The sequence below is a fragment of the Palaemon carinicauda genome, chromosome 24 (genome assembly GCF_036898095.1).
Source record: "Palaemon carinicauda isolate YSFRI2023 chromosome 24, ASM3689809v2, whole genome shotgun sequence".
Lineage (NCBI taxonomy): Eukaryota > Metazoa > Arthropoda > Malacostraca > Decapoda > Palaemonidae > Palaemon > Palaemon carinicauda.
The window spans coordinates 98,330,187-98,347,172 of record NC_090748.1 but is presented as its reverse complement, the minus strand read 5'-3'; the positions used below and the strand labels follow the sequence as shown (position 1 = coordinate 98,347,172).

General features: G+C 42.4%; 1 protein-coding gene across 1 annotated transcript in view; it reads left to right on the top strand.

Moving 5' to 3' along the window:
• The window catches only part of CCDC53 (Coiled-coil domain containing 53), a 77,690-nt gene extending 62,793 nt beyond the window's left edge, over positions 1 to 14,897 (top strand). The window contains exon 4 of the mRNA XM_068347857.1: positions 14,473 to 14,897. Coding sequence (XP_068203958.1) covers positions 14,473 to 14,566 — 94 coding nt within the window. The 3' untranslated portion in view covers positions 14,567 to 14,897. The remainder of the gene's footprint in view (positions 1 to 14,472) is intronic.
• Positions 14,898 to 16,986: the final 2,089 nt, after the last annotated feature.

Below are 16,986 nucleotides of genomic sequence, written 5' to 3'. Positions count from 1 at the left end.
AATCCCCGGGCTTTTACAACCGTCTCTTCCTGGTAGCCAAGAAGACAGGAGGTTGGAGACCGGTGCTGGACGTCAGTGCTCTCAATGCTTATGTCACCAAGCAGACGTTCACGATGGAGACGACGAAGTCGGTCCTAGCAGCGGTCAGGCAGGAGGACTGGATGGTCTCGTTAGACCTGAAAGACGCATACTTTCACGTCCCCATCCATCCAGACTCCCAACCTTTCCTAAGATTCGTCTTTGGAAAGGTTGTGTACCAGTTCCAAGCCCTGTGCTTTGGCCTAAGCACGGCACCTCTTGTGTTTACGAGACTGATGAGGAATATTGCGAAATTCCTTCACTTGGCAGACATCAGAGCCTCCCTCTATTTAGACGACTGGCTTTTAAGAGCTCCCACTAGTCGTCGCTGTCTGGAGAATCTCAGATGGACTATGGATCTGACCAAGGAACTGGGCCTCCTGGTCAATTTAGAGAAGTCCCAGCTCGTCCCATCCCAGACCATTGTTTACCTGGGTATGGAGATTCCGAGTCGAGCTTTTCGGGCTTTTCCGTCGGCCCCAAGGATCAACCAAGCCCTAGAGTGCATCCTGAGCATGCTGAGAAGGAACCGATGCTCAGTCAGGCAGTGGATGAGTCTAACAGGGACACTTTCATCGCTGGCCCTGTTCATAGAGTTAGGGAGACTCCACCTCCGCCCCCTTCAGTATCATCTAGCTGCTCACTGGATAAAGGACATGACGCTAGAGACGGTCTCAGTTCCTGTTTCCGAAGAGATGAGGTCTACTCTAACGTGGTGGAAGAACAGCATTCTTCTCAAGGAAGGTCTTTCGTTAGCTGTTCAGACCCCCGACCACCGTCTCTTCTCGGACGCATCAGACTCGGGCTGGGGTGCGACATTGGACGGACAGGAATGCTCGGGAACATGGAATCAGGAGCAAAGGACGCTTCACATCAATTGCAAGGAGTTGTTGGCGGTTCATCTGGCCTTAATAAACTTCAAGTCCCTCCAGCTAAACAAGGTGGTGGAGGTGAACTCCGACAACACCACAGCCTTGGCTTACATCTCCAAGCAGGGGGGGACTCATTCGAGGAAGTTGTTCGAGATCGCAAGGGACCTCCTCATTTGGTCAAAAGATCGAAGGCTCACGCTGGTAACGAGGTTCATTCAGGGCGATATGAATGTCATGGCAGATCGCCTCAGCCGGAAGGGTCAGGTCATCCCCACAGAGTGGACCCTTCACAAGAATGTTTGCAGCAGACTTTGGTCCCTGTGGGGTCAGCCAACCATAGATCTGTTCGCTACCTCGATGACCAAGAGGCTCCCTTTGTATTGTTCTCCGATTCCAGACCCAGCAGCAGTTCACGTGGATGCCTTTCTGCTGGATTGGTCCCATCTCGACCTGTATGCATTCCCGCCGTTCAAGATTGTCAACAGGGTACTTCAGAAGTTCGCCTCTCACAAAGGGACACGGCTGACGTTGGTTGCTCCCCTCTGGCCCGCGAGAGAATGGTTCACAGAGGTACTGCAATGGCTGGTCGACGTTCCCAGGACTCTCCCTCTAAGAGTGGACCTTCTGCGTCAACCTCACATAAAGAAGGTACACCCAAACCTCCACGCTCTTCGTCTGACTGCCTTCAGACTATCGAAAGACTCTCAAGAGCTAGAGGCTTTTCGAAGGAGGCAGCCAGAGCGATTGCCAGAGCAAGGAGGACATCCACTCTCAGAGTCTATCAATCTAAATGGGAAGTCTTCCGAAGCTGGTGCAAGGCCAATGCAGTTTCCTCAACCAGTACCACTGTAACCCAGATTGCTGACTTCCTGTTACATCTAAGGAACGTTAGATCCCTATCAGCTCCTACGATCAAGGGTTACAGAAGTATGTTGGCAGCGGTTTTCCGCCACAGAGGCTTGGATCTTTCCACCAACAAAGATCTACAGGACCTCCTTAGGTCTTTTGAGACCTCAAAGGAACGTCGGTTGTCCACTCCAGGCTGGAATCTAGACGTGGTCCTAAGGTTCCTTATGTCATCTAGATTTGAACCGCTCCAATCAGCCTCTTTTAAGGACCTCACATTAAAAACTCTTTTCCTCGTATGCCTAGCAACAGCTAAAAGAGTAAGTGAGATCCACGCCTTCAGCAGGAACATAGGTTTCACATCGGAAACGGGTACATGTTCCTTGCAGCTCGGTTTTTTGGCTAAAAACGAGCTTCCTTCACGTCCTTGGCCTAAATCGTTCGAGATCCCTAGCCTGTCCAACTTGGTGGGTAACGAACTGGAGAGAGTACTTTGCCCAGTCAGAGCTCTTAGGTACTATCTAAAAAGGTCAAAACCCTTACGAGGACAATCAGAAGCCTTATGGTGTGCTGTTAAGAAGCCTTCGCTACCAATGTCTAAGAACGCAGTTTCTTACTACATCAGGCTTCTGATTAGAGAAGCTCATTCTCATATGAAGGAAGAAGATCTTGCTTTGCTGAAGGTAAGGACACATGAAGTGAGAGCTGTGGCTACTTCAGTGGCCTTCAAACAGAACCGTTCTCTGCAGAGTGTTATGGATGCAACCTATTGGAGAAGCAAGTCAGTGTTCGCATCATTCTATCTCAAAGATGTCCAGTCTCTTTACGAGAACTGCTACACCCTGGGACCATTCGTAGCAGCGAGTGCAGTAGTAGGTGAGGGCTCAGCCACTACATTCCCATAATCCCATAACCTTTTTAACCTTTCTCTTGAATACTTTTTATTGTTGTTTTTGGGTTGTACGGTCGGCTAAGAAGCCTTCCGCATCCTGGTTGATTTGGCGGGTGGTCAATTCTTTCTTGAGAAGCGCCTAGGTTAGAGGTTGTGATGAGGTCCTTTAGTATGGGTTGCAGCCCTTTATACTTCAGCACCTAAGAGTCGTTCAGCATCCTAAGAGGACCGCTACGCTCAGTAAGGAAGACGTACTTAATAAAGGCAGAGTAATGGTTCAAGTCGACTTCCTTACCAGGTACTTATTTATTTTATATTGTTATTTTGAATAACTAATAAAATGAAATACGGGATACTTAGCTTCTTTGTTAACATGTATGCTGGTCTCCACCCACCACCCTGGGTGTGAATCAGCTACATGATCATCGGGTAAGATTAATATTGAAAAATGTTATTTTCATTAGTAAAATAAATTTTTGAATATACTTACCCGATGATCATGATTTAAAGGACCCGCCCTTCCTCCCCATAGAGAACCAGTGGACCGAGGAGAAAATTGAGGTCTTGTTGACAAGAAGTACTTGAGTACCTGACCACAGATGGCGCTGTTGTGTACACCCCCACCTGGATAGCGATCGCTGGCGTATCCCGACCGTAGATTTCTGTCGGGCAACGGAGTTGACAGCTACATGATCATCGGGTAAGTATATTCAAAAATTTATTTTACTAATGAAAATAACATTTTAATTTTTACACAATTATTTTTTGGGCTAAAGCCATGTCGTCCTGATGGGAGCTTCCTATCGGCAGCTTTCTAAGGGATATTTGGCTACAGTGATACTTCCAGAGAATTAACCATATGTCTCCAGAATTCTAACTCCTGGCGCGAGTATCCTTAAAATTTTTCTTAAGGATATCGCATAATATCAGGGGACGTATATCTTGATACGACACATGGCAATCTTCATCCCGAATAGAGTTTTCGCTCTGAGGGGGAAGAGTGGCGAAATTGAAGGGGAGCCATTATCAAGTTTACCCTTCCTCCCCTACTGTTACAGGGCCCAAAATGGCCGCTCATTCCTTATTCAGTAGTGCTTTCGCACAGTGTATCTCCCTGCTTGCTCTATTGTTCTATACCGCTCTTTTGAGGAATTTATCATGCATTCTCCAGCATCTTCTGCCTCTGGAAAGTTGAGTATTTAATCTTTCCTGTGTATAATTTTTAGCTCCCTTCTCACAGTGAAATTAGCATAATTTAATGTGTTTAACGAAGCATAGCCGGTAACCGGAGGCACCATTTTGGAGGCTGTCGTTCGTCATGCATGCTTTATTTAGTCAGCAGAACGACATTCCCGGTATTTAGCTTTAATGAATTATAGCTATTTAGGAAAAATTATACGTGAAGATAAGATCATGTACGTATTTTTCCTCTTCCTTAAATGTACCGATCGTATACGTTAGAGTCTCGGTGATTTAGCGTAACCGAGATCTCGCCCTGCGCTAGGCTAACCTAGCCTACGCGCTTTGGTATACTTACATACATTATCCCCGTTTACCCTCATGTATCGTTTTATCAATTCAACAGGAGATAGTAAATCTCCTAGAATTCATTATATAACTCGATACTCGTCTCCTTCGGAGATTTAAGGGTACTGTAAACCCTTCCTTCCCTCTGAGTGCCGCCATTAGGCGACAACCCTATCTTGGTCTTGCCACAGAGTAGTATACTCGGTCTTTATGCCGACAACTCGGCTGGCGGGGGAGTAGTCACTCCCCTGCCGGCTTACAGTTGCAGACATAGGAAGCCTAGCTTCCCTAGACCGCATCCGAAGTGGTAGTACGATGCCGCCACCTTCTCTCTTGCGGTCTAGAAGACAAGTCTTGTTTCGGCATGTTCCTGGGCTTAAGAATCAATATTCTTCTGCTGCCCAGGACGGCGCCGATACTGAAACGATGTTTCTGATTATTACTGGAAAGGGCCGGCAATCCTACTGCCTTCTCCCGACACAACACACAAGACCCTTTCCCTGCCCCTCTCTGTCCTTTAGCGATAGCCTAGCCATCGCATGTCTTTGGCCGGTGTCCTACAATCTCCCCGCTTGCCGGGTAGACTGTGGAGCCGGCCGAGCTCCTACAGAGGCGGCTTGATAGCCACTCTGACCTTCCCCATACGGATGCAAGGCTCCAGGAAAGGTTGTGCCGGCCATGACAGCTGCCGGTGGAAGACCCTTTGTCTTTGAGTGTTTTTCAGTCCTCCCTTGGACTGCCATCCACATCCCTGAAACCGGCAATAGCTGGCAGCTGATCTTGTGGCTGGGTGGAAGCTAGAATGATTCATTCCCCCCCCTTCCATTTGAACCCTCATTCTGGAGGAAGGCAGTAGGGATAATACCTACACCCTTATTTATTGTACTAAACTATATTAATAAGGTAGACCTTCTCTCCATGCTTTCTCTCTCTCTGTCGGCTAGTGTCGTCAGGTACTAACCTGCCGGCTAGACCGGTGCCGCCAGGTACTAGCCTATCTGGCAACATGCCGGCTGAACTACAGTATATGCTTATACAGCAGCCAGTATTTCTGCAGTATAGTACATGCTGCAGGCAGAAAACTATAGTATATATTATACATTAGTTTATATTTTCCAACATACCCTGTGTATCCTTTCACAGTCTGTTGTTGAGACCAATCTTATATTGAAGTGAAATATTCCTTCAATACACTGATGAAAGTCATCAGATCATATTTTACCCCACAATATTAATACTTTTATAAAAGGGTCAGTGCTAGTATACACTAATTCTAACTCTAGAAGTTAGAACCCTTCTCCTTTAATTTTCCTTTAATAAGGAAATTCTAATATTAATATTGGGAGAGGTCACAGCAATTGGCTGGACAGGAGGCACAAGTATGTCTTTCCTATTTCTTTTCTTGCTTACTATCCTAAGCTATAATGGTTAAGATACCAAAAAAATTTAATGCATGACATTTTTTAATTTATCAAGTGTGATAAATTACCGCATACCCATTTCAATTTCCTTTCTTTACAGGAGGACCAGAAAGTGAAGTGTGAGGTGATTTACTGTAACCACAAAAGTAGGAACTTTTGTGGTCACACTATGTGCAGGTCTCATGCCGCCTGCATTATAATAACCAAAACCTTGAGGTATTGGGACCCCAAGGACTGCAACGTCTGCTCGACCTTGGTGGGCGAGGGTTTCGGCGACCCCAAGTCAACGGAGTCGAGGGATGCAGCTTGCGAGAAGCTTCGGAAATGGGTACGAGGGGTCCAAAAGAACTCTCGGGACCGTACCTTCCCAACGATAGGATGCAAAGCTTGCTGTTCCCGAAGGCAAGAGCTGATGCCATCGTACCCCAGGCACGACCCGTGCCTCCCTGCGTCCAGATCGCAGTTGAGGCTGAAGTCAGTGAAGCCATGCAAGGCATGGACATCCACCAAGAGGAAAGGATGTCTGAAGTGTCCACGGACACGGAGAAGGATCTCCCATCGGATGATCCTGAAGAAGAGTCTACTCTACCACCCGGAGGAGATGAAGACTACGACTCGACAGAAGTAGAGGAGCCCCTTCTGCCTGCGCCGGCAGCAGAGCCGACACCGTCTACGTCTTCGGCTCCTACCCCTCCATTGGATGCAATGGGTCAAGCAGTTTTGGCCCACATTACCGACCTAATGGAGAATCTACGTAAGGAGAACGTAGAAAGGGAAGCAAAGATGACGAGAGAGTTCCGCGAAGCAACTCGGACCGTCACCTCCCGAGGGTCTTACAAGTGACCCAGAGTACAGGACCTGCCATCCTGCTCCGAGACCAATCCCTGGAGGTATGCGGAGTTTATGCCTATCACCAACGGCAAACTCTACATTTCGGAGAAGTTGGGAGCCCTCCACCTGGACGACATTGAGTTCTGGCCAAACTACAACGCTTACCCGGAGTGCTTCATCCGGCTGAAGCATGAACCAGCGTCGAAAGAGGAGATGGAACCAAAGGAGGTCATGGTATTCGACCATGACAAAGCACAGGCTTTCTTGATGAGTAACCTGAAGAAGGCAGGTTATACTAACTCGCGAGTTTCTGCACTGAGCAAGAAACACCCTACCTTTCTTGCTCCTTCTTCGAGAGCCTTCCCCTTCACGTCGAAGGCTTTTCAGAGTGTTGCCAAGGCGGTTGAGGCAGGAAAACCATGCCCTATACTAGAGGAGTGTAGGCCTCTGTCTCTGGCCTTGCCCACGGATGAGAAGGAATGGAAGGAGGTCCACCTAACCTTCTCAGTGGGAAAGAGATTGTTCTCTCAAGGATCTAACACACAAAGTGATATTCCTGTTCGCTATAGCCTCAGGGGCTAGAGTTAGTGAAATAGTAGCCCTATCAAGAGACGAGGGCCATATTCAGTTCACAGAAGTGGGAGAGCTGAATCTCTTTCCTGATCCTACTTTTCTCGCCAAAAACGAGCTACCCACCAAAAGGTGGGGTCCCTGGAGAATCTGTCCTCTGAAGGAAGATGTCTCTCTATGTCCAGTAGAGTGTCTAAAGGTCTATCTTTGAAGAATTTCAGCCTTCAAGGGAGGACAGCTCTTCAAAGGCGAAACCTCAGGATCAAACTTATCCTTAAAACAACTGAGGGCGAAGCTCACCTACTTCATTCGCAGAGCGGATCCTGATAGTACATCCGCAGGTCATGATCCGAAAAAATTGCTTCCTCACTGAACTTCTTTCAGAATATGGACTTTGACCATCTTCGCTCATACACTGGTTGGAAATCCTCCAGAGTTTTTTATAAACATTATGCGAAGCAAGTGCACACGTTGAAACATTTTGTGGTGGCGGCGGCAGGTAGTGTGGTGAAACCTGTCGTCTAGTGCTGCGATGAACAGTGAATTGATTGGGACTTTTCAATTCGGGTGAAAAGTTGTTGACACCTTCCAGTGCAATACCCTTTTATTGAGTGTCACCCTGGTGACACTAGGACTTCTTTTTTAGCTGCAGAATTGTACCAATGACACTAGTGCCATGTGTACACTTGTACACAGTGTTGATAGTTTGTCAACATTTACAATAAAATTATCTTAATAATTTTTCAACTGATTTTGAGTGGCCACTAATTTTTTCTTCCCTTTCAGGTAGAAAATATTTTTATTTGTATATGTTGAATGTATAATTCTATCACAAAATTTAATACACCTTCTGTTCCATTTGATTATCAATTTGATAAAATGGTGAAAGTGGATTTGCGTCTTATTTCGCCCCATATGTAGCTAAATAAACTTAGCTAGAGTCTTACTTATTTTCCTAAGTAAAGTTCATACTTAACCTGTTAAGCGTCCCCCTGGACCAGGTTGCCGCTAACGTACCGTCACGCTTTTTTTGCCCTGAGCGGTCATTTCACTAATGATAATTTTTCAAAGTTAATATCATTTCTTTACGCTTATAATTCGTATTTATAGTTAAAAGTGGGGATATTAATTAAATAGTAGAGTAAAAAAAACAATTAATACTACCATTATTTCATTTCAAATGGCTACATAATACTGAATATTCTAATGGGTTCTTTTTATCTTCAATCGTAAATCTTACGCCGGGATAAGCAACAAAAGTAAAGGGATAAGTCTCCTCCCCCCTCTCTCTCCCTCTCTCTCTCTCTCTCTCTCTCTCTCTCTCTCTCTCTCTCTCTCTCTCTCTCTCTCTCTCTCTCTCTCTCTCTCTCTCTCTCATATCGTTTCCTGTATAATTTTCAAATATGTTCGTCATACATTTGTACATTATTTATCCACTCTCTCTCTCTCTCTCTCTCTCTCTCTCTCTCTCTCTCTCTCTCTCCTCTCCTCTCTCTCTCTCTCTCTCTCTCTCTCGGCGTTTCCTTTCCTTTATAGTTTTGTGAAATCTCGTTGTCCAGTCATTCGGTAATGAGAAGTCATTTTCGCTTTCGGCATTCGAAAGAAAACTTTGTTTCTTCAATATACTCATCACTGGAGGATTCAGAACTAGTGCTCTCATTATCAAACAGGTTATCATTATCAAATTCCTCAACAAGAATATCATTTATTTCATCTAAAGAAATAACCTTCCTCTTTAGACCGTTCATTACAAAAGGAACAACAAACAACCACTTACGCATGAACGCCCGAAGCGCACTGATAGGAAACCAGTTTTCCAACATCAAGCTACCTTCAGAAAAATAGTTGCCAGACATCATATAAGTTTCTATTTACAGCCCCCATATGCTGAGAGTGTTGCCAAGTGGTGATCCTATACTTACTATACGAGTAAACGTAATATCACGAGACTGACGGCTTGAAAAAGGCAATTAAAGTCATGAACGGAATTTGCAGTTGAAGGCGGTACCGAGTAGATCGTGGTGAACGGTTTATCACGTGGGTGACGCTTAACAGGTTAAGTTACTTAATCATATGAACAAAAAGATCTGAATGATATTTATATTTGTTCCTATATGAATACAAACCTTGTGCTTCTATCGTCAAGTACGACATTTCCCTGCAGGGGGCAGGAAGCCCTAACATTGTTCTATGATTAGTGGTAATGACATATAACGGTATCGTCATATATTTCAGTGGTCTGGATGACCATATAGAAGCTGACCCAAGGTTGAGGCACTTATACAAACCCACAGATACAGTACTTTCAAGTAATTCTCTAGTAAACTTCCATCAGGATGACATGGCTTGAGCCCAAAAAACGGATTTTGAAGCAAAGCAAAAAATCTATTTTTGGGCAAGATGGCCATGTCGTCCTGATGGACCCACCCTCCTTTTCTAAGAAAAGGATTATGTAATAATCCCTTCCCGAAACTACTTTATCTGTAGCACCATGCTCAATGCTACAAGGAATGAACTGCCATTTTGGGCCCTGTAATAGTAGGGGAGGAAGGATAACCTTGATAACGGCTCCCCTTCAATTTCGCCACTCTACCCCCTCAGAGCGAAAACTCTATTCAGGGTGAAGATTGCCATGTGTTGTATCAAGATATACGTCCCCTGATATTATGCGATATCCTTAAGAAAAATTTTAAGGATACTTGCGCCAGGAGTTATAAAGCTGCCAATAGGAAGCTTCCATCAGGACGACATGGCCATCTCACCCAAAAATGGATTTTTCGCTTTGCTTCAAAATCCGTTTTATTTCTTTAGAAGTAAGAAAATTTCAGGGAAACATTCTGGTTAATATTTATTACAGTCTTGTAAAGCATAAAATGTAGCTTTCATCTGGAGTTTTTGGGCTCCTAGCAGCTGACAGTGATTTTTTTATTTATCAAACTTTTGTTTTGAGATATTTTGCAAGTGTTATTGGTAATAAAAACACTGTCTAAGGTAATTTAAAAAAAGTTTTAGAGTTTGATAGAATTAAACAATACAAAAATTTTATTTTAATGAAACTATCCAGTATTCATTATGCTACATGCTTCGAGGAGCAGGCTTGATCGACGTATAAATTAAGAGGAATTTTGTATTTGAGAATAGGAATAACAGGATTAGATGGCATTAATCTAATCTTAATTGAATGGTATTCTTGATCTTTACTTTGTTGCGAATGGTGTTAGACATATGGATTAGTGTTCATTGAAGTTAAACATAGGAGGAAGCTGTCTATTAAGTCAACCAGCAACATTATTTTTCACTCTTTCTGTGAGTCAGACTAAAGGTCTTAGAATCTAGAGTTCTACTTCAGAAGAGATACAGTAGTAGATTTTTCTCATGCTAGAGCAGGAATGAGCCTTTAAGCACTTGTTCCTGTTGTTAGACAGTAGGGTCTAGGGTTGCCCCATCCCATACAGCTTTAACTGCCAGTGGTAGTTTAGATTTAATGGATTCTGATGAGAGAATGATAGAGAAAATAGAAGGGAAAGAAAATTTCACCCCCATATTGATGATTTTTTTTTAGTACTGTCACTATGAAAAAGTCACAATTTTCTTATTATTTTTGGCTGTATGAGTTAGGGAGGGATATTAGAATTATTCGTGTAACTCATTGATTAGCGCCTTGGCACCACCCAAGGGTCAATCAATACCTTCTCTGAAGCTGCCATGGTCAGATCTAGCTAGTTTTGTCCTGTAATGAGTAGACGATTAAATCTGTGGGTCTGAGAACTCTTACGTCTAATAGGTCCAGAAGGCTTTCCTCCACCCTTTCAAGGTAGTGAAAGTTCTAGGTGCCAGAGTCTTCTACGCCATCACCTCTACCCCAAGACCTGGCAGTATCCACGCTGACAGGGAGCCTTATATTGAAGAGACTTGGTACAGAAGGCACTTGGCTTCTAAGTCAGCAGCCATGGAGGTTTCCGCCATGACCACCCTACTACCAGTTTCATAGCTTGACCAGTGGTCAAATACTGTGACATACTGCGCAAAGACAATGGGGTTATCAACTTCCAACTCTTTGGAGAAGTACAGGAAGCTTGTGCTGTATGGTGGGAAGGCCGTGACTTTTATGGCACACCATTCAGCAACCAGTGATTCAACTTTATTTTGAAGAGGAGGGATGCTGTGGTGTCCCGAGACAGATTGGTTTAGAGGTGGCATTTGCACTACGGAACGCAACGATGCATGAGTTTGCGTCACTCTTGCCAAAGACTCAGCCTCAAGCTGCTGTGGACAAGTGAAGGACTGTTTCACAGTACAGTATTGTACACTCTGATCAACCAAACAGTAACCTTCAAGGGCTCTAGCTCTTTAAGGCTGTCTACAACCGAACCTTCAAGTGTGGCCATAGCTGCGGGATCGGTGGAGAAATGGTTGCCTTAACTTTCCTTAGACCCTGATCAAGGTCACCTGCAACTTCTCTACTCGAAGGTTCCCTGTTCATGCTTAGCTCTTTCAAGGCCCAACCTGACCGGTTTAAGGATGGAAGCAGAGGAAAAACGTGAGGAAGAGGGGACACTGATGTTAGCACACCAACTGCCTAAATAGGGGGATACTTGTCATGCCATTGATACAGGTACTCACTGCCTTTTCTGGACTGACAAATCTTGCAGATTGATAGCATTCTCCAACTATCCTCCAACATCACAGAAAGCCCTAACCTTTTTTAGGTGGAAAAGTCAACTGGTATGGACTTGACTGACTTCTGTCAGACAAGGAGATTTCAAGCTTTTAGTGGACCTGAAGGATGCATACTTCTATTTGCCCAAATATCAGTCACCTTTAAAGTACTGTGCAGTAATACCCCATCTTACATTGCTAATTGGATCCAAGAGACCTCACTTAAGTCTATTTTCATCCTATAAAGTGATATACTGTATACTGTATGTTCTTTATACCCATAATGAACAAAAAAAGTACCTACAACCTGGTATCATTTTATAAAAACCTGATACCTGCATTAGTAAGCTTCCACGTGAAGAACAGTACAGTGTACTAATGTATACAGTACAGCACTCCATTGTTACTGTACGACCTAGAGACCAACATAAGGTAAGGTAAGATGGCATAATGTGGAATTTATTATTGTATTTAATACATAAGGATAAGCGATGTAAAGTCACATCTAACCTATGTAAAAAGGAGAGGGTTATTACTGTACTTCTTATTTTTCTTCGAATGGTTGGTGTATTAGTTAAAGACCCTGTGTTTTTCACTCTGCACTGCTCGCCTGGTGTCCACACTTGTGAGGGCTTGGGTCCACTCACAGGAAGTAGGTCTCTTGAGAGGTAGTTGCTACAGGATTGTGATGATCTGCTCTCCTTTTGTTGCATTTTTAGGATTGTGGAAAATTGGGAAAAGATGAATTTTATATCCAAGTAGAGGTTGAAGTATCTTGGCATGGTGATACACAGCATCTGAAGGCATTCTTTATTTTAAAGGACTTCATTTTGTAAAGCTAGAAAAAATGAAAATTACTTGACCTGTCTGTGTTATTGGTCTGTAATTTGTCACTTAGTGCTTACATAAAGTCATTGGATATGTCTTAGAAATATGGCTTGTGTTAAGAGATACAGTTATACCTCGGTTTACCCGTAACTCGGAATACCGTATGAGCAAATCAGTTTACGAGCATACTAATTTAAATTGGTTTAAAAGTATTCTACTGGTATGGGAGCAAAAATTTTCCTCCGTAGGCTAATTTTTTGTGGACAAGTACTAATGGGATTAGCACGCATACCCCTATGCTACTCCACACAGTGTTCACAGGTTTTTTTGCTTTTGTTTTCATTGTTTGCAAATTCCCCCCTCCCCCTTGCACTGAGCCTCTTTCAAAAGCTCTCTCAGCAGCACTAATAGAAGAATCATCTCTCATGCGTGTCTTTGGAATAGTTTTTATGTACAGTTGTGACTGCATGTTCTTTGTCACATTGTTATCACTGTTGTTCATTTTGTGCTGTGTTGTAAAGTTATTAGTATAATAACAATGCTCCATGGTAATTAAAATAGAAACTGTAGTTGGAAGAAGAAAAAGTGTGTGGCAACTTGCAAAAACTGTACTTTCTTACTGCAACATCCACGATTGGTACAGTTACAATTCTGAACAATAAAGAGGATATTGAAGCATTAGACAATGTGGAATTGATGCTATCTTTAATGGATCGAGGTCAACGTGATCTTAACGCTAGAAGTTAATCTGGATTGATGAGCAACAGTTAGAAGGTAATATGGTTACCAAAAACACTATTATTGAAAGAGTAATGGTATTGAAGCTGCATGTGGGTTGGTATCAAGAATATCCAGAAATTTTAACTAAGGAGATGTTAAAAATGTGGGAAAGCCTGCAAAACTTTGTAAAAGATACAATTTCATCATGGCAATCACTGAATTGATATAGACAATATATTGTTGCATGTCTGAAATTTTAAAGAAAATGATAAAGCAGTCGACTACGTATAGGTTCCTTGTCAAAACTGAACGCAAGTGTGAAAAAAAGAGGACCAAGTGTCTTAGTGATAGTGAGAACTCCTGATAAAGTTCTCTTGGAGAGAGATTCTCCTCCCAAGCAGTAACCCTCATTCTCTTTCTTTCAGTGTTGACTGTATAGATTTAATAATTAAAATAATTAAGCAGTACATTATGATTCTTCAAATACTGTATTTCCAATTAAATGTTGTGTACATCTCTTGGGTCCTGCTGTGTCTCGAAGCTGCTTTTCATGGAGAATAGGACCAGATAAGCAGTCTTATAAGTAAGACTAGATGGGTACTCGGCAGAGAGCATGCCTTTGCCATGCCAAGCAGTCTTATTTTGCTCTTAACTTCACTGCGTACTTGTACTACGATATATTTTCTTTAAAATCTATTGGCTGGTTTCATTGAAATTGGTTCCGTAGTTTTTATGTAATGTTCACAAACAATAAATTAACATTGTGATTGCTTTCAAAGTACTGCTGCTGCGTACTCGTACACTTGCGTACTTTATCCAAAATGTTACAGATTCATCCATGGGTCATACCTAACATGACTACCAAGTTTGGTTGAAATCGGTACTGTAGTTTTTGTGTAAAATTCCTCACAAACAAACTAACAGACAGTGGTGAATACACACTCTTCGCAAAATCTATGATTTTTTCGAGGGCAATAAGTAATGGCTTCACATAGTATGAAAACTCAAGGTAAGGCTGGATTCATGTATTGCTGAGTGGGGTGTTTCTGGAGGAACACTTGGTGTTCAATCTAAACCCTGTGGGTCGGGAGGAGAGAGAATAAGTATTGACATACAGTAAATTTCAAGTCAAGTTCAAGACGCTGGTGCTATGAAAATAATAGTAATTTGGCTTTCAGGAAAGTATCAAAGTAATCCATTTTATAATTGGAATATTGTTTTGTTCCAGTGACCCAAATGCTCCAGCTCCTCCACCTGATGATGACTGTACACAACTACAAGAAGATTCAGATAGTAGTTCTGTATCTTCATTTAGTGAGTAATTGTAACTGTGATGAAAAACAAAATATTTTCATCAGTAATTTAGCAACACAAGGTTTCATTTTACCACACATGGTATGTTATATTGCTGATATTTTTCATGCTGTAGCTTTTCCTTATGCTTTGTTATGTACGAACATTTCTAACTCATGTTTGATTTTGAAGGCATATAAGTAGTGTTTGCAAAGTCCTGATATATAAACTGTTAGTGTGTGAAAGATTGACGATGAATATATTTCCTAAGACTCATATAGATTATTAAAATTGTATGTCTGACAAATTATGATTAGTACTCCAGTAAAATAAAACTTAGAATATTTGTAGAAATTATGAATAATTTTTCGTTCGATATACCCTTTTAAAAAAAATTCATAATTATGTTCCTATTAACACTTCGTTCTTATTACGAGTATACAAACCTTTCTTTGAAACATAAGACATACTGTATTCTTAGTTTAAAGAACTCAGTTTTGTATAGCTAGGAAAATGAAAATTATTTTTTAAAAAATTTTATATTTCCTTCTAATGATACTTCAGGGAGGGATTTGTGAATTACTGTATAGTATATTTATATACATTCAGCACTGCATACTTGGGTATTTAAAGTAGAGTTTGTTCCTACACTAATACTGTACAAGCCTCGTCCTTTAATAAGAGTATTATTTCATTGGAGCTGGAAATCAGCCGTTAAAACTATTAACGAGGTCGTAGTACTGTAGTAGCTGGCAGTTGGTGGGTAAGCCCCACCCACCTAACATGCCACTGAGCACTCACTTTGATTTTGTCCACATTACAGTACAGGCCTTCTCTGGATACCTGAAAACTTTAAATCAATCAATCATAAACTGACTTCAGTAATCTAGTAATTTAATGTGTTTACAAAATTGTATGTTTGCTGTTATAGATTCCATGCGTGAACATGCAGGTTCCCCTGGTAAACCTGGCCGTAACTGCGGCAGATTTATAAACTCTCCAAGGATCCCTGTCATTTTTGTAGGGGGCATGACTGCTTGCAGTCATCCCCTTATGACGAGTGCAAGTCATGGCAATGCTCAATTTCTTGCTAAGAAACTTTTAGCTCATTCTTTTACCTTCTGCTTCTTGATCTTCTGTACCTTCTTCGGGTTCCTCTACTTCTGGATCCTCTGGAGGAATTAGGAATGAGACACTGGCTTCCGCTTTGGGCATGCTTCAGGAGAAACAGAAGTATCGCCTTCCCCTGGTGAAGATAATACACTACTGCCTCTCCCTCAAAGTTTGCCCTCGCTTGTACCAACCAAGAAGGACAACAAGTGTGAAGATTTGGACCGGGGGAAGTTGTGGCTTTCCCTGTGATTTGAGAGAGTACCATCTGCAGAGAAGCTTCTAAAGGTGTTGGCTGAAGCTGGAACTTTGCTTGGTGTGCCCTCTTAATCTGCTCATCCACCTGCAGAAAAGGCAGTAGAAATGACTAGTCCTTGCTTGTTGTTGAGGAAGATCGTGTCCTCTTCTGCTACAGTATCATTATCATCAACCCTGAAATCTTTGATAACTTTGAAGCCTAGTAAAAGGGAAAAAGGAGCATACATCCCTTCCTCCACCCCAGCACTCCTGTATTGTCAACAGTAGAACTTGAAAAGTTCAAAGTTGAAGCAAATGTTTTTCTGGGTCGACCTGTGAAAAGAGTCCTTCTTGAAGCAAATGTTTTTATGTTGAACAGGCTGACATAAGTCTTTTTATAGTTTATACATGACATATCTGTTTTGACGTTGTTACTGTTTGTAGAATGATTTATTGTTAATTTGTTCTCATCATTTATTTATTTCCTTATTTCCTTTCCTCACTGGGCTATTTTTCCCTGTTGGAGCCTTTGGGCTTATAGCATCTTGCTTTCCTAACTAGGGTTGTAGCTTAGCTAGTAATAATAATAATAATAATCTCATTTTGTTCAGAATGAAGTAATGACCTGGAAAGGGTGTCATGACTTTTGGTCTCCTTTGCCTAAGAATTGCATAAGATTTCTCAGGCCCTAGACCATATCAAGTGCTCTTTCCATATCAGTCCCTCTCCCAATTTCCATAATCCTTCAGTGAGACTGATCCCCTCAGGCTCAGGGAGGATATGACAGGAGGTCATCCAGAGGAGACCTACGTGTTCAGGAAATGGACCCCTCGGTTTGCAGCATTCACATAAATGTGTTGTTACTGATAATGGTCCAGACATCAAAGAGACTGTATCAAAACTCATAGACAAGCTGGCAGCAGTCTGTTGCCTTGGGAGAAGGGATCCTGCTTGAGAATTCTCAGTGCAGTAACCCTTCCCATTATGAAGTTCCTTTTCCTCTCACCACTTCATTTATCCGAATCTCTCAATGTAGTGACGAAGTCCTGAGTACCTTGGATCAGAACGCTTTTCAAGAGATCCTAAAACTTAATTCCTAATT